General features: G+C 33.8%; 1 protein-coding gene across 1 annotated transcript in view; it reads left to right on the top strand.

Annotated features, from left to right (window-relative positions):
* The first annotated feature begins 9271 nt into the window (after positions 1 to 9271).
* LOC127728529 (ribosome biogenesis protein wdr12-like) overlaps positions 9272 to 18595 on the top strand; it is a 42179-nt gene continuing 32855 nt past the window's right edge. The window contains exons 1-2 of the mRNA XM_052235953.1: positions 9272 to 9399; positions 14086 to 14171. Coding sequence (XP_052091913.1) covers positions 9344 to 9399; positions 14086 to 14171 — 142 coding nt within the window. The 5' untranslated portion in view covers positions 9272 to 9343. The remainder of the gene's footprint in view (positions 9400 to 14085; positions 14172 to 18595) is intronic.

The raw sequence follows: 18595 nt of genomic DNA, 5'->3' as shown, positions 1-18595 counted from the left end.
AAACAATATAAGTTATCTACGTTCATATCCGTAGATATGGATATTTTAACACCCTGAAGTATCCAAGTACACCCTGAGGCAAATTTATCCCCGGTCTTAGTCCAAATCTTGCAATTTTTAGAGAAATTCATCCACAAAATGTAACGTGAAAGCAACGTTTTTTTCATTTTTTAAAAATCTTTTATTGAAATTCGGGAATTTGACATATTTTTTACGGGGTGTAGGGTACTACCTTTGGTAGAACCCTACAGGTAGTCAAATATAAGACGTTTTTAATCCAGAGACAGAGAAACGGGAATGGGTCGAATTTGGCGCTCAATGTTGTGAGAGTTACATCATAGACGGTGTGACGTCAACGTGGGTCATTTGCATAACTAGGTCAGTAGTCCCATTCATTGACAATGTGGCAGCCAAGTGATGCATTTACTAAAATGAGTGCAAATGATCGACATAATAAGATAAAATCGTTAGTTGATTAAATATTTAATTACAGACATCATGGATAATCTACAGAATTCAATATTTCACAAGGAACAACCAAGAAACTAAGGAAAACGCGCGTGATGTTCCCCGTTGTAATGGGTAGCAACGTCCGGGTATATGGGTTAGCAACACCCAGGGGCTATGGGTTTTGTAACGACGTGCGTTAACCAATCAAAATCCTAGAAATATACTAAGCCGGGGATAACAATCGATACACTCGGGCTTTTCAATAATATTATCGTAATGTCATTTCTTCCGAAGTCAATAACCAACTTCTTGGTTATTCGTCTTGGACGTTATCCTTAAACACAAGCTAAAAAAGCCGATACTATTCCGATTGTCATAAATTACCATTTTTATATCATTTGTCATCCAGACGCTATACTTTGAAAAATAAAGCGGCTGGATGATCGAGACTAAGTCTACGGAGGAATATTCGGAAGTTAAATTATTGTTCATTCGGAACACCTATTCATCTTATCTGTATTAGCTTCCTGCAATTAAGAGCACCTCCATACGGTGTATCTAAGATATTTAAAACATGGCAATAAAGAATTTTCACAGATCGCTAATTCACTTATCTGATATATGATAATAAACAATCTATAGATCCTTTTCAAACGTGTATTTATTGTAAAACTACATTTTATGCATTGCAAGGGTTGCCTAACTTGAGCAAAGTTGACAGTTGTACCCTTTGATAAACAAGTGAAAGCTAAATGGTCAAGATTTAATTATAACGACCTATGGTATCAAACATCTGTATCTAGATATTCACAGAGAGATATTTTAAAATAGTGCTGTGGTTTCTACATAATGAGTTAAAGTGGGCTTTTGGGATTTGATTTGTAACAATAAAATCATTATGCACACTTGTCATTTTGACAAATCAGATAAAAAAAAATCTGTTTCAAATGAAAATAAAACAAGTAAAATAAAGACTGTTCGTTAATATACATTTTTACAACTTTTACTGTTTCCTTTTTACAGTACTCTCTATCAATTAAGTTATCTTGTAAGTTAATTAAATGTTTATTTAATTCATTGATGTCACTATTATTTCAGTGACCGCTGCAGAAAGTCTTGACTCGTTCAAGAGACTCCTGCATGCACATTAAATTTCAAGTCCCGTGTTTTTATTTGCACAATGTATAAATGTTATGTACAGCACAAATTATTTCCTTTCTGTTAAAATTATTTTTGGACTTGTAAAGTATGCAAGCGCACACCAAACAGTGACAGGATAGTCAACCAAATGGCGGTGGTCACTTAGTGGTAGAAGTAGAAATTTCTTATATTATTCACACATTGTAATGCTCTTAAATTTATGTGTGTTTTGGATGTGCACTAGTGATTGGTAAATATTGATACGTTTCTGTGTTTTTAATATATGTGACTTAACATCAAGAATTCCATTATTATGGAATCGTTCACTTTTGTACACTTTGGTATCTAAATTATAGAGGGTGGCAAAAGGGAGGGTCTGAACACGGAAACACCTGAAATAACAAATCACAAAAACGTTGCACGAAAAAAAACACTCTGGAAAAACGGAGCCAAGGAATAAAATCGTAAATATTAAGGAAAATAGTACCAAAAGTTATTACTCAGCCGTTCTTGGAGATCATGCAGTCATTATAAATGGACATAGCGACCCTGCATGTGGTCACCTTTTAGCGTCCGTTAGTTGCATCCGATTTATCATAGTAATACAATAGGCTATTGATAAATATCTTGGGACCAGTTAATTAGTTTATTATTCAAAACAATATTTGGGCTGACGTTGAATTAGTCCCGGTTTACTTTTTAATCAAATGCGGGACAAGCACGAGAAAATAAGAGTACCGACACGAAACACGGAAAATAATTAAGGGAAAGCACGCACATCGAACAAAACACGAGAAAACGAGAAATAAAACGTCGAAACATGGAAACACGTGATATAAAAAAGGCCAAAAACGTTGCACGAACGTGAATAACCCTTTACCACCCTCTTAATAGGCCATACTAGATGTCGACACCTCATATCAGAACTTAAGTAAAGGTCAATTTCGTTTGCAAGGTTAAAGAAATCTTCAACTTGCTCTAGTTTGCCTGTGAAGACCATAAAACCGTCATCCCTATTGACAGTGTAATTTGATGTTTTCTCTCCATTGGAACTTATCTAAGATTTTAATGAATAGGGCAGACAGATGCAGATCTGTGCATGTTGGTGACAATGGGTGCTCCCATAATGTGTTTGTATAACAGTCCATTAAACTCAAATTCATTGTTTCTAAGAATGAATTTAACAAATGCAGTTAAATCTATTTTGTTGAGAATCTTTAAAGTATATTCTCCTGTGTGTCAATAAATTCTAATGCATTGACAACAGTTTCTTCTAAATTATCAATGATCATATGTGTGTACATTGACGTACATCATAGGCAATAAGATTGCATACTTTTTTTACCTCGTGTGACTCTATTTTATTAATGAAATTTTTTGTATCTTGAATGTAAAAGTTGCATGCCTCTTCAATAACTGGATGTTGGATTTGTACTTATTGATAATTTAGTCTTAGATGCATGATTTTTTTAATTAGTTGTTAGTGGCTTTGAACTAGCTGTCAGTAACTGCGAGTACTCTCAGATCTGTACTTAGTGTCTATTTGTTGTTGGGATATACAAGTACTCGGCCACGTCCACTCTGTGTAGTATTTCTGTTTGTATCCATCTGATGAGTTAACTTGCCTTTTTCAACTGATTTTTATAGTTCGTTCTTATGTTGTACTTTACACCACTGTCCCAGGTTAGGGGGGAGGTTGGGATCCCGCTTACATGTTTAACCCCGCCACATTCTGTATGTATGTGCCTGTCCCAAGTCAGGAGCCTGTAATTCAGTAGTTGTCGTTTGTTGATGTGTTACATATTTGTTTTTCGTTCATTTTTTGTACATAAATTAGACCGTTAGTTTTCTCGTTTGAATTGTTTTACATTTGTCATTTCGGGGCCTTTTATAGCTGACTATGCGGTATGGGCTTTGTTCATTGTTAAAGGCCGTACGGTGACCTATCGTTGTTAATTTCTGTGTCATTTGGTCTCTTGTGGAGAGTTGTCTCATTGGCAATCATACCACATCTTCTTTTTTATATTTATAATCACTAGTAGATCAAGTAAGTATCTCTCGAGGGAGAGTTGCACTTATTGATGATTGGTTGGTAACGAACATTAATGTGTCCTGCTAGCTGACCAGTTCGCAATGCCTCATTACTTATTTCTAGATTAATTTTATGAATTTTTGGAAGAAGGTACATGTGTCCTCCATGTTTTGAATTATTATTATTCTTTAAGAAATTATACGTCTGGGAAGCTTTTTTTCTCTCTCCTTGCTTTATATTTAACACTTCTCTCAACATGCCAAAATTGTAATGATTTACAATGAAAAGAAAATATTATCCTCCACACACATGGCCAAGATAACACTGATATATAATTTCTTATTCAGTTGAATTAATAATTAGAATAAAAAAGTTCTAAGGTTCACGTATTGTCTTTTTTTTTTTTTTAAAAGCAACTTGTTTTAAAATTTGACAAGTTTTTGCAGTTAGTTTTGTGTTTTAGCATAAGTTGATTTATCTTAGTCGTTACATTGTTTTTTAGTAAAGTAGCTAGTTAAAATTATAAGAAAAAAAGGAAGAAAAGACAAAAATAGAAAAGTAGAAAATCTGATTTTTTTTTTTGTGTGTGTATTTGTTATGTTTTTTTTTAATCCAATATATTGTGTACAAATTATGATATTTAATTTTTGATTATTGATGACTGTTTTACACATGTAAAATTATGACAAATTTCCCTTGATATAAGGAATTTACGGTTCAAAGAAGAGAAAAAAAAAACAAATGTCACACAGTGTTGTCGAATGTCATAAAATATTATGAGAAGTCAGTGTGGTTAATTCCGGTTTCAAGTATTTCAAGTGTAAACCAAAAATGGAATACCTATATTTATAAAGAGTTCTCTCGTAAAATCATCCGTATATTTATGAATTTTCATTAATACCGTTGAAGACATGCTTAGTTTGCAGTGTTTTTTTCATTTTCTAAGGGTATCATATATACTATGAGCCTAAATATACCGTGCAAAAAATATTATAGAGTTTGAGTCTTCGAAAGTAGGTAGGTAGTATTTGATGATGATTGATTTATTTGGATAATTTTTTGAATGTTTTGAAATCTCACTGACCATCTGAAACAAAATTAATTTTTCTTTTTATTGGGCGGGGATGTTAGAATGTAGATTGGCATGGTCAGTGGGTTTTCATGGAGTTTTTTTTTTGCATAGTTTCTTGCATATCACTGTTTTTTAATTTAAAATTTAGAATTATAATAGAAATTTGATGAGAATCGTTTGTTATTGTATGTGCCTCGTAGCCTACCAAGAAAGATGTGAGCAAGCTTCCCTAGACTACTGTGGGGCATTATCGTAAAGTTGGTTTATATGAGAATCATTGACCATTGAAAAAAAATAAAATTTCACAGACAATTACTTAAGAGGACAGCGTGGACAGTCATAGCGCTATTTTGTGCTTGGGTCGAATTTCAACTACAGAAAAAGAACTGAATCTTCTTTTACTCTGTTGGATAAGCCGAATAAATATGTATCCTTACAAATAACGTAACTCTGCTTGGTCTGACAAATTCTCAATGAAATATCTTTACAGATTTCGAAAACTCGTCCAAGATACCAGGCTTAATCGACAGGATGTATGTGTTCCTGTGAGCACCAGTTGCACTCCTTTGATCGCAAGACTTGTCTCTTTATTGTTATGAATAACAGTTATGACAAATCTCAGTAAGGGTCTTCCTAAATTCCATTTGGTTGGTGAATTTGATATAACGAGCTTGCCGTTGCCTTGATGATATTTTTGCTTTAAATAATCATCTTGTGCTAGGGGAGTCAAGCCGAGTGGGTTTGTTTTGAATAATTTTAATATGGACAGCAACGGTTGTCTTTTTTCTGGGTTTGGATATTTTGGTTTCGCGTTTAATGCTCTTTGCAGGAATTTACGACAGGATAGATAATTATTAGACACGGGAATAGCGAACGAGATTGAAAAATACACACCGTTAGAAGTGCCCAAAGGAACATCGCCGTCCAAAAAAAAGGAAAATCAACAAAAGTGAAGAAAAAAAATCGTCTCTTTTAACATAATTTTGTTTTTTTGAGTATGAAATTAAAATGTCCAAAATCTAGAAAAGGACAATTATTGCTGATTAAATTAGATTTATTGGGGCTAACATAAGGTTTTGGGTATAGACGTGCAGTTGGGATTTCACCCCTAACTCCAAAACCCCAATAATGGGCATCCATATATTGTTCGTATGAATACATACATGTCGAGGATCATATAATTGCCGAAACTCACATAGACAGTTTTAATCATCTAGTCACAGTTCCAGTAAGTCTAAAGACCTAGCATGCTTATGTTTACTTTTTCTTTACAGAAGGATGCTTTATTCATACAAGTTTCAGCAGAGACATATAACAATTGTATGTCTCTGGTACAACAAATAAATCTCCAGCAAGTCTGCTAAGATGATCTTCTATTTAATAGATGATTATTGATATTGTGTTCATGCTGAGACCAAGAAATTTATATTTTAGAAGTTTTACGATATTTTTCTGGAAAAGTATGAAATAGTAGAATAGAATAGAATAGAATAGAATGCTATCAGTCTGGTTTAAATGAAACATTACAAACATAAGCTCTAGGTAGCTTTTTGCCGACATTAATAACAATAACAACACATACAATATTAAGACATATAAAACATTCACATTAAACATACAAAGTAAGACAGCTGTATTGCATAAGCAAAAATGTTCATATATAAAAGCATAGCACAAACAAGCAAAGCACTAAACTAGATTATAAGCACATGCAAAGCAGACTAAATAAATAAAGCAAAACTAGATCTACAAGCTGCATGGAAAACTCCACATAAAATCAAAACAACAAGATCTGCAGGAGTTGCCATTCCAGTTGTTGATCATACTGGTTCAGGCTCGTCTGCGCACGGATCGTGTCATGCAGCTCATTCCAGAGTGTAGCTCCAGCATACCTTAATGAATGAAGACCAAATTGTGTTGTTCTCACCTGTGGTACTTCAACAGTTTGTTGCTTTCTAAAAGAGTATGGTACATTTTTAAAATTAATGATATCATGGAGATACACTGGGGACTCTTTGTGTAATATTTTAAAAGTTTCTATGGCCATCATTCGTAGACGTCTTATTTTCAAAGAAGGTTAACCAGATCTTAACAAAAGAGTTTCATAGACACAACTAACATCTTCATAGAACCTCAAGGCACGTTCTTGTATTTTTTTTTCTTCATTTTTTAGTGTTACCCTCTCCACAAAAATGCCAAACCACAGGACAATAGTTGAAATTAGACATAATATATGAGTGATAAATAGTTAACCTTCCAAATTTCGATAGATGTTTCCCTTTCTTTTAAGTACATTTAACTGCCTTCAGTTGATGCTTTTTTACAAATTTCAGAAATATGTGTTTTAAACTTAAATTGATAATCTATTGTCACTCCCAGGAGCTTTACCTCAGTGTCACGTAAAATTTCATTCCCTTCTAAATTGAATTTAATATTCCCACTTTTTGATTTATTCCCAATGGCAATAGCCTGAAATTTATCCGGATTAGCTTTCATTTTGTTATCAGCAAACCAATCAATTAAAACGGCACTTTCCTTTTCCAAATACTTAACTACTAGTAATCCTTTAGATCTGGTCCTGAGTGTGACAATGTATTGTCATCTGCATAGTTATATAATTCATTTTATTTTACAAAAATTGAAAATGTCGTTAAGAAAAATGTTGAAAAGCACAGGACCCAAGATTGAGCCCTGTGGTACACCTTTGTAAATATTTTGCCAGGTATATACTAAAGTATGCACCAACTTTTACACATTGTTTTCTGTTTGACAGATAGTTATCAATAAGATTTAGTGCATCATTTGACAGGCCATATGCCTTCAACTTTAATAGAAGTAAGTTATGGGGTAAGCAATCAAAGGCCTTGGAAAGGTCCATAAGCACAGCTGCAACATATAAATTTTGATCGACTGCTTTTTTCCAGTCCTCAATGACTTTTAGAAGTAATGTATTACAGCCATATCCAGGTCTAAAAGCTGACAAAGAAGGATGAAATATCTTTCTAAAATATTTTATTAGCTGCTGGTATATAGCCGTTTCAAAGAATTCTGACACTACCGGTAGTATGCAAACAGGTCTGTAGTTACCCAACTGTCTCTAACTGACTATTCTTCTTATGCAATGAAACAACCTGTGCTTCCTTTAGATGGTGAGGAAACTCTGAACTTTTTATTGACATATTAATAAGTTTTGTAATAGGTTTTACAATTACTAGTTTGGCTATTTTCAAAATTTTGACTGATACACCATCAAAGCCAGTAGCTTTGTTTACATAGATCTTATTAATTTGTTTATCTACAAAGTCATCATTAATTTCATCAAAAGACTACCTTCAACATTACAATAGCTTTAATGCTTGGATGATTAGCATCTACCTCACAACTATCATTGTCAATGTCTTTGGCTACATTTACAAAATAATTATTGAAAATTTCTGCAACATTTGATTGATCATTTATGATGTCATGATCATTGCATAATACAATATTGTTGTCAAAATGGCTACCTTTGTTTGTTAAAAAGGGTTTGATTGTTGGCCAGAACTTTTGTTTGTTTTTAACCGCCAGTGCAACGCTCTATAAAATAGTTTCTTATAGACTGACGTCCGCAAGTTAGTTTGGTAACAATGTTTCGTTGTCGGCGATGAGGTCGGCGATATGTCTCCCAGTTTTTCTTTGATCTTATATATGTAAATATTTTTTGTGTAGCATTTGTTTCTTGTAGATTTCAATTTTTAAATGTATATTCATAAATGGCCTGTATTTGTTGTGTAGCATTTGTTTCTTGTAGATTGCAATTTTAAATCATATGGTATAATCATAAATGGCGCTGGTTTGTATACAGTTTTTCTTTTTTTTTCACTGGTATGTGGTTTTCAACTATACTCATTAATTTAGTGTGAAAAAATAGTGTAAGCCTCATTAACATTGTCCACATTATCTACAACTGATATTTTAGCCTTGATGGAACGTCAGATTTAATTTGCACAGCAATGATGTTATGGACGTCACTCAAAACAGTTAAAATTTGTGGTATTTTGGAGCAAGAAATGAAAAATTCCCCAACTTTGGACACCAGAATAACAACTTTAAAACTATATAAATGAACTTGTGAAAATATAAATTAGCTCTGATGAACCCTACAATCAGTCCGGCATCTACAATTAACGTCATATATGTTTTTTATCAATATTAATAGGCAATCATAAGTGTTTGAAAAACAGTAAACCAATGTTTGAACAGAGAAATGCCACCAAAACAGCTATTTACAGGTAAAAAATTTATTTATTTGTATGACCCTTTATCCTTGTTCTGGAAGCTTAAGTTCATGTCAATCTGAGACTACTATAGTGTTATAGTAGTCTCAGTGTCAATATACATCTTTTATACCCTTGTACATTTGAAATTTGTACTTCGTTTTACATTTCGTCGTACCCGAGATTAATATAACCAGAAACATATAATCCAGAGACATACATCATATACATGTGTGTCTACAATAACGCATCGGTAATCTCAGGTTGTACGGATTTTGGACAATTTGGTAATTTATTTGAGGAAAAACGGTAATAACACCACCCGCTCGGAACTTCTCTGACGTTATTAACTGTTAGAGAAAGATTTCCGAATATTCCCCACATGTTGATGAAATGGAAACAAACAACATACCGCATGTCCAAGCCAGATTCTTTACAAAACAACCCCAGTAATGTTTTAAACAAATTAGTTGTTAAAATCATTTACGTACTATCAAAAACAAAAAGGGTTGTAGACCAGTAGTATTTGTATAAAACCGATAATTCAATTGATTTGCTTAACTCAGCATCAAATCAAATGTTGAAATGAAAATTTAAGTTAGATGTCTTTTTACTTCTTCTTCTTCTTTTCATGTGAGGAGTTGACCTCATACTTGAGTGATTGAATAATTAAAACTATTTACACTACAAATCGGCAAGTTGCTTAGTTGGTGTCTAGTGAGGCTGCATCTGGGCCCAGGGCACGCTGGCTAATCTGGCACTGGATTCTTTTAAGTGTTGGTGCAGCTGCTACTGTACAGTCTGGCAGTAGGTTCTAGTCTCTTATAGATTGTGGGAAAAAGGAGTTGCTGTAAACTTCCTTTGTTGCTCTGATCTGTCTAATTCTATGGCCATCCCTTGTTCTGCTGTCCCCTTGTGAGGAGTGGATAGCTGGTTGGATCTCCACTAGTTGCTTCTGGATCTTGTAGCTTAAGACGAGTCACTGGTCCATTCGTCTTTGCTGTAGGGTATCCCACTGGAGTTGGTCTAATAGTCCTGTGACACAGCCTGGGGGAAGTGTCGGTGTACTGGTTGTAGACAAAACGTGCCGCTTTGTGCTGTACTCTTTTGAGATCTTTCATCAAGGTGGTTTGATTGGGTCCCACACTGTGGCAGCATACATGTACTTGATAGATGGTTTGATCATTGCACAAAAGGCAATGTTTTTGACAGATGGCTTGCAAAAGTCAAGGTTCCTGTGGAGAATACAGAGGGTCCTGGTTGCTTTTCCGGTGGTGTTGTTAATGTGTTTATTCCACTGTAGGTCTTGACTAATGGTATCTCCAAGATTTTTTCCACTATCAGCAACTTCTAGTTGGTGTTTGTGCAAGGTATTAGTTGTTTACAGGGTATGACTCGTGTTAGAAATCCTCATAACAGTGCACTTTTTTGGATGAAAACACATCTGCCACTTGTGTTCCCATTCTTCAAGGCAGTGAGGTCCCTCTGGAGAGTTGCTGCATCATCTGGATTTCTAATTTTCCTGTAGACCAGGCTATCGTCCGCAAACAATCTTACATCTGAAGATGTACAATCTGGCATGTTGTTGATGTAAGTAAGGAACAGGAGAGGACCTAAGACTGTCCCTTGTGGAATTCCAGATAGAACATATAAAGGGGTAGATGTATGTCCTTCTAGGACAATTGACTGGGTTTTATTGCTCAGGAAGTCCTTTATCCAGCTTAATGTTGTTCCTTTCACCTATTAATGCGCTATCTTCATAAGCAAGCATTGGTAGGGTATCTTGTTAAAGGCTTTTGAAAAAGTCAGTAGAATGATGTCTGTCTGGTGCCCCTGGTCCATGTTTTTTGCAATCTGGTTTAGTGTTACAACTAATTGGGTCTCGCAGGATCAACGACTTCTGAAGCCATGTTGCTCGTCATATAAGATGTGGTGTCGATTAAAGTGATTCATTACTGTCCTGAGCATAATGTGTTGTAATAATTTGCATGATATGGATGTCAATGAGACAGGCCTGAAACTTAAGGGTTGGCGACAAATATTTACAGGAAACAAAAAGTATTTCTTAATTAGGGATCCAAACTTGTCTTAAATGGTTTGTCACCTAAGAAGATTTACAGTTTTCTGTGGCATAATAGTATGAGACAGGCAGTGTTCCAGCTAGGATTTGAAAATAGAGGGGCGCGTTTTTAAAAAAGGGCACTTTAGCGCGTTCTCCTGAAAAAAATCAAATACTTAATATTACCACATAATGGCATATTTTTAGCAAGCATGTAGCTAAGTTAAATACTCTATACTATTATATACATTGAAAATTGTGTAGGTTTGGTTGTGAATTTAAATCAGAGTGCCAATGAGACAATTGTCTTTATTTCGATCTTGAGAAATAGATTGATTCAACAAATAAGTTTGTTAATTCAACTTTGAAAGTTTATTATCAATTCAACAAGCATCTCCGTAAATTTCATGTTGAGCGTATCTAATAATATCAATAAGTTTGTCAAAACGGATTTCAATAAGAAAATTGATACAAAAATCGGACTTTCGAGAGCTCCGTAATCGGCACAATAATAAATTAATTCGACTTTGAAAGTTTATTATCAATTCAACATGCATATCCGTATATTTCATGTTGAGCGTATCTAATAATATCAATATTAAAGTTAGTCAAAACGGATTTCAATTTAAGAAAAATGATATAAAAATCGGACTTTCGAGTGCTCCGTAATCGGCGGAATTTACAATAGAAGAACAATTGCGATATCTGATAGAAACCTTTCTTCTTCTCGATTTTTCATAAAGGTTAAGAATTAAATTATTTTTTTACCGTTGATGGTTATTATTCTTGAAAAAAGATGTAATAGACTGGCATATCTTTGATATTTTCTTCTTGTCATTTTCGAGTTGGTCAATTTTTCTTTTTTTCGTCGGCATTTTGCGTGTTGACGATTTACAATATACTATTGGAATGATTCTTTTATAATGAGCCTTATCTTATAAATAACAATTACAATAGAAATGAACATCGTTCACTTTTATTTTATAAATTCTATTTTGCATCGTCAGGTGTTAAAAAATCAATTCATTTAACTTGGATGTTTGGTGCTTCAGGGCAAAGGGATTAGACAGGGTCGTAAATTTCACCTGATTAAGTAATTGACTCTAATCAAATAGGTGATTATATACAGGTAACAAGTGTTAACAATTTTAATCTGTTGTCTTAATGAAGTGTGTGTATAAAGAACTCAACAAAATGGCGACGATATGAGGAAAAAAGATCGTTGTCTAAACTTTTTTCAAAAGGGCACAGAGGGGCGCAAAATTTCGGGGGCGGGGCGCGGCGCCCCTCCATTTCATGCTAGCTGGAACACTGGACAGGTGCTACCTGATGAGCTCTCAAAGGTTATACACCTTATCGCTGTTTATAGCTACTTGTCCTCCATAACTGGCCATCACAGATGTTCGCATGAAATTTTGATGTCACAAGAGAAAATGTCTTGACACAACAATGCAAAAATTATTGTTGCACGACGTCAATAGTGCAAGTGTCAGAAAATCTCGGGTCATGTGTTACAGTTTCTGAAATGGGGATAAGGTCTATTGGTGCATGTTTGTTCTGCTGTTCATCATACCATTTGGTAACCAGATATGTACATTTGCTAGATATCATATGCTACTCCACAGGCACTAGATGTTCTATCAATGATAATGAAATATGGGCAATGGGAAGAAAATAGTGTCAATGAACACTATTTTCTTCCAATTGCCCATATTTTATTCATACCTGCCAACTTTTCAAAATCTCCATGGGGGATTTTAAGCGAAGAGGACCTGACCTAATGCTCCTCTTATATTGTCATAAGTGTTTTTAATCTACCTCTATATTGATTGGATGAGTATGTATATGCTTAGATACCCTTTTAACTAATTTGAATGCCTGTTTTGAGGTGGTCAGTTTATATAAGAAAGAAATTTTAAAATTCAGGTCGGTCAACACCTCTCATGGGGGATATCCCCCATAATTTGGGATAGTTGGTAGGTCTGTTTATTATTATTGATAAAATGTCTAGTGCCTGTGGACCATTATGCTTTAGAAATACTTTTGTGTGTGGGTGGTTAGAAGTTTAAGTTTTGAACTGATAAGAATAAGATAACAGAAATGATGGCAGTTCTTTCTTATAACGGGAATTGGAAACTCTTCTTTTATGCTCCCTTCTAGGTCATATTACAGAAACTCCCCTTGAAATATATATTCTAATGTCATGAATATGTTGAGGGTTTCCAAAAAATAAGCATTGCAACAATTAAACTCATATTTGACATTTGCTTTTTAGCTAAGAAAAGAAGGTTGGATTTTTCGCTATGTTTTCTTGGTACATTGAATGGCATTAATTCCCCCGAAAACACTGAAAGTCCCTTGGAATGCATTAAAATCTTCATTGTATAGTAGCAAAAACACTTAAAATGATCAACAATTTTGGATTATTTCATTTTAACTGGTTTCAATGCACATTTGACCTCAGGATTTTTTCTTTGATAATGGAAGTCCAATTAAATTCATGATGCCATTTAATGAGGCTTTTACCAATATTGTATTATAAATGTTTTGACTTTCTAGAGTTGAAAGACCAGAGATAATCTGTTTAGCACTATTTTCCTAAACAATGTCAGTGATGCTAGCTTATGAAGTCTTCATGTTCTCACTCTACAAGAAAACCATTCTCAGTCATTCTTTTTTGTCAGTCGAGAAGCTTGAGATGGAGAATTATCACACAAAAAGATTAAAGCAAAATGTTTGAAAAATAATGATACATTTATTTTAGCATCTTTTGTGAACTTTTTGTTGGTCTCCTTTGTTGATTGCTATTGATCTAAAAATAATCAATGCTTTCCTTTTTAATCATTTCATCTCTTGTCCATTTGTAAAACACTTAGCTAAGCAGGATTTATATGTGTTTCCTTGTATTTGTATGTATTCATAAGATAGTAAAATCACCAAAGAAAGTAAGTACTATAATAGTCATTAGTTTTGTTACATTCAAATAATAGTTGCTGAATGAAAAAAAGCAGAAGTAGCCAACAAATAAAATTCATTTCCACTTCATTCTGATTTTAAACTTTAATGTTATTTTTAGGTTTTCAGTTCCATCTGCACCATTTTCCGTTCAAGCACAAGTTGGTACATGTGATCTGAGTTCATTAATAAACAGTCTATTGAATGGTTTGTATGAATCTTAACCTTAAGATAAAGAAAATTGTTCTTCTTTAAATGTGGAAATTTATCCTGATAAAAAAGTGTAAAAGTCTTTATTAATATCTTTTTTTGTGTTGCTACTAAGTTAATGCAGAAAAAGAATTGTTTTGAAATAAGACAACTAAATTGAAATTTTAACATTGAATATGGTAGTACATGTAAATGATATAGAATCGGAAATCATTTTATGTTTCCTTGAAAGTAATGTAACTTTGGACAACCTTTGACCATTTTGTACTTTGTGCATTAGGTAATATAAAGAACATATATGTTATGCAAAAAGAACTAAATTCCTCATTATGAATTCTCAAGAGTTCTCAGTAATCACGTGGTAATAGAAATTTTCTGGAACAAACATTTCAGATCAAACCATTAAAAGCTTCAAAGCAGTATAGAAAAAAAATGAAATATACACTCTTTAAAACTACAATTTTGTATGGAAATTTTGGTTTATGAAGTGAATTATGATCAGATACTTTTAATGATAGTCATTTAGTTAATATACAACAAGAAGGTCACAATGTTCCTTTGTTTTTTATTAAAGGAGACAGCAGCCATTTAACTTTCCTTGCTTGTTACACCACATCTTATTTTAGTTTAATTCAACAAAGTTGACTGGTACATTTTAAGCCCTTTGCACCTTCATCTGTGCAAGTTTTCATTTGTACCATTACAAAAAAAGAACCATCAAAACAAATCATTTTATCAGAGTTTTCAAAAGTAGGTGGTTGACGTGGCCATTATTTTTTACTAAAATAAAACAGTAGAACTGTCTACTTTTAATATTGAAGTCCTTACTTTGTAATCTTTTAAAAGTCTTGTTTTATTTTATGGACACAACCATACTACCTTCAACAATAAACAAGCACCACTGAGTATAACAGGCAATAAATTGGCTGTAAAAATGTTGTTAATGCATTTAGTATAGAAGTCTGAATATTTGACACCACTTCAAACTTCTTTGCATCTGAATAGTAATAGAAAACTAGTGTAATTAAACATCATTATCATCATGCAATGTTACAACAATGATTTTTATATGACCGCAAAAATTTGCGCATAATGGTATGGTGATGTTATCTTAGTCGTCCAAAGACATTTGGTTTCCAGACAATAACTTGAGTATAAGTGAATGGATCTCTATGAAATTGTACCTCAAGGTTCCATACCACAATAGGAAGGTTGGGATTGATTGTGGGGGTTATGGCCCAAACCGTTTAAGAATTATGGGCCAAAAAGGGGCCAAAAGCAAAAAATGTTCTGGTTTCTGGACAATAACTTCAGTATAAGTGTATGGATTTTAGGTTAGGTATTAGGGACCAAAAAGGGGTAAAACAATTTATTTGAATTGCTTATTTCTGTTCAAAGGGAAATAACTCAAACCACAATTTAATGATAATCCACCCTAAAACACACAACATTAATGTCACCTTTTGATATCACTTTTCAGAACAATTCTTATCACAAATTCACAAATATAATTAAAATAACATCCCAACCACTTAGAATTACAATCCCATAAACCACAATTACCAATTCATGCCCAATTTCATGACAATTTTGTCCCATATCTAATATTATCCAATTTACAAAAAAAAATCAAAAATCTCCAGTTCATTATAATTTTATTCAATTATCCTTTTAACTTAGATATATTTTTATTCTCTGTTTCATTTCCACTACATCTTCATTCCTAAAATTGCTAAATTTTATTATCAATATTAATTTCTAAATGCTAACAGTTTCAGTGTCGAGAAAAATGAATTTCCTCCCCTTTCCCATCACCCAAAGTCACAATATGTTTAAAAAGTTCAATCATTACCAGATGACAAATAAACCTAAACTACCATACACATCCATCCGTACCCCACTTGTAGCAATATTTAAACACCAAAGAATTATTAATTTAATAAATGGTTTCCCACCAATTACACCTTTAACTAAATTCCTTTATGGAGCTTTTTAAAAACTTAGCTTATATTGTCCGTTAATAAATAAATCAATAGATAATTCTTGGTGAACTTGGATATACTGAATCTAACTGTGTATTTAGATATTAGATATTGGACCATAATAGTAAAAGTCCAATTTCAAATTTTTTAGTTCTTTGACCACATTCATTCTGTGTCAGAAACCTATGCTGTGTCAAATATTTAATCACAATACAAACTCAGAGCTGTATCAAGCTGTAGTGTCCATACTTGCCCCAACTGTTCAGACCACTGTGGTTGTATCAAGCTGCTCCCGCAGAGCATTTTTATTAAAGTTGCTGTAATATTAATGTTGGTAAACTTTATATTAAACTTTAAACACTAATAACAGTAATAATTGTAATAAGGATATTCTAATGATTATTTAACTGGATATATCGAAACTAAATAACTTGAGTTGATATTTTTATGCCCCCAGCCGTGGCGGAGGGGGCATTAAGTTTTACCCTTGTCCGTCTATACGGTTGGTTTCTGTTCTCTAACTTTAGTTTGCCTCAACGAAATGTTATGAAACTTGTACACAATGCTTATTACCACAAAACACAGATCAAGTTTGAATTTTGGTGTTGTCACTTTAACCATTCTAGAGTTATGCCCCTTTACAAATAGAAAAATTACTGAATTTTTCGTTTCCGTTTTCAAACTTAAGTTAGCCTCAACCAAATGTTATGAAACTTATACACAATGCTTATAACCACAAAATACAGATCAAGTTTGAATTTTGGTGGTGTCACTTTTACTGTTCTAGAGTTATGCCCCTGTACAAATGGAAAAATTGCTGAATTTTTCGTTTCTGTTCTCAAACTTAAGTTTGCCTCAACCAAATGTTATGAGACTTGTACACAATGCTTATTACCACAAAACTCAGATCAAGTACAAATTTGGGTAGCATGACTTTTACCGTTCTTCAGTTATGTCCCTTTATAACTTTATATGATTTGCAAGCAGGGGCATCATCTGTGTCGTTTCCCATGGACACATTCCCCATTTATTATACGACCGCAAAAAAATTTTTGTGATCGTATATTGGTATGACGTTGGCGTCGTCGTCGTTGTCGTCGTCGTCGTTGTCGTCGTCTGGCGTCGTCCGGCGTCGTCCGAAGACACATTGGTTTTCGCACTCTAACTTTAGTTTAAGTGAATGGATCTCTATGAAATTTTACCACAAGGTTCAATACCACAAAAGGAAGGTTGGGATTGATTTTGGGGGTTATGGTACCAACAGTAAAGGAATTAGGGGCCAAAAAGGGGCCAAAAATAAGCATTTTTATACGACCGCAAATTTTTGCGGTCGTATATTGGTATGACGTTGGCGTCGTCGTCGTCGTCGTCCGAAGACACATTGGTTTTCGCACTCTAACTTTAGTTTAAGTTAATGGATCTCTATGAAATTTTACCATAAGGTTCAATACCACAAAAGGAAGGTTGGGATTGATTTTGGGGGTTATGGTACCAATAGTTAAGGAATTAGGGGCCAAAAAGGGGCCAAAAAGGGGCCAAAAATAAGCATTTTTGTAACTTCCAGACATAACTTGTGTGTTAGTGTATGGATCTCTCTGACATTGTACCACAAGGTTCCATATCACACAGGGAATGCTGGGATTGATTTTGGGGGTAATTGCCTCAAAAAATTAGGAATTAGGGGCCAAAAAGGGGCAAAAAACAAGCATTTTTCTAGTTTTATGACAATAACTTGTGTGTAAGTGTATGGATCTTTCTGAAATTGTACTACAAGGTTCCATATCACAAAGGGAAAGCTAGAATTGAGTTTGGGGGTAATTGCCCTAAACGTTTAGGAATAAGGGGCCAAAAAGGGGCCACAAATAAGCATTTTCTAGTTTCCAGACAATAACTTGTGTTTAAGTGTATGGATCTCTCTGAAATTATACCACAAGGTTCCATATCACACAGGGAATGATGGGATTGATTTTGGGGGTAATTGCCTCAAAATATTAGGAATTAGGGGCAAAAAAAGGGGCAAAAAACAAGCATTTTTCTAGTTTCATGATAATAACTTGTGTGTAAGTGTATGGATCTTTCTGAAATTGTACTACAAGGTTCCATATCACAAAGGGAAAGCTGGAATTGAGTTTGGGGGTAATTGCCCAAAACGTTTAGGAATAAGGGGCCAAAAAGGGGCCAAAAATAAGCATTTTTCTAGTTTCCAGACAATAACTTGTGTTCAAGTGTATGGATCTCTCTGAAATTGTACTGCAAGGTACCATACCACAAAGGGAAGGCTGGGATTGAGTTTGGGGTGATGAATCATAAGGGGGTTTCAAAAAATTTGGGGGGGGGGATTTTTTTTTTTCCTTTTTTTTCTTTTTTTCCTTTTTTTTTTCTTTTAAAATTTTCCATTTTAAGTTGGTTATTTCTGTTTTATATTTAAAAGCAAATAAT

The sequence above is a fragment of the Mytilus californianus genome, unplaced genomic scaffold, assembly GCF_021869535.1.
Source record: "Mytilus californianus isolate M0D057914Y unplaced genomic scaffold, xbMytCali1.0.p SCAF_2, whole genome shotgun sequence".
Taxonomy (NCBI): domain Eukaryota; kingdom Metazoa; phylum Mollusca; class Bivalvia; order Mytilida; family Mytilidae; genus Mytilus; species Mytilus californianus.
The sequence above is the reverse complement of the archived record's forward strand: the minus strand, read 5'-3'. Positions and strand labels throughout refer to the sequence as shown.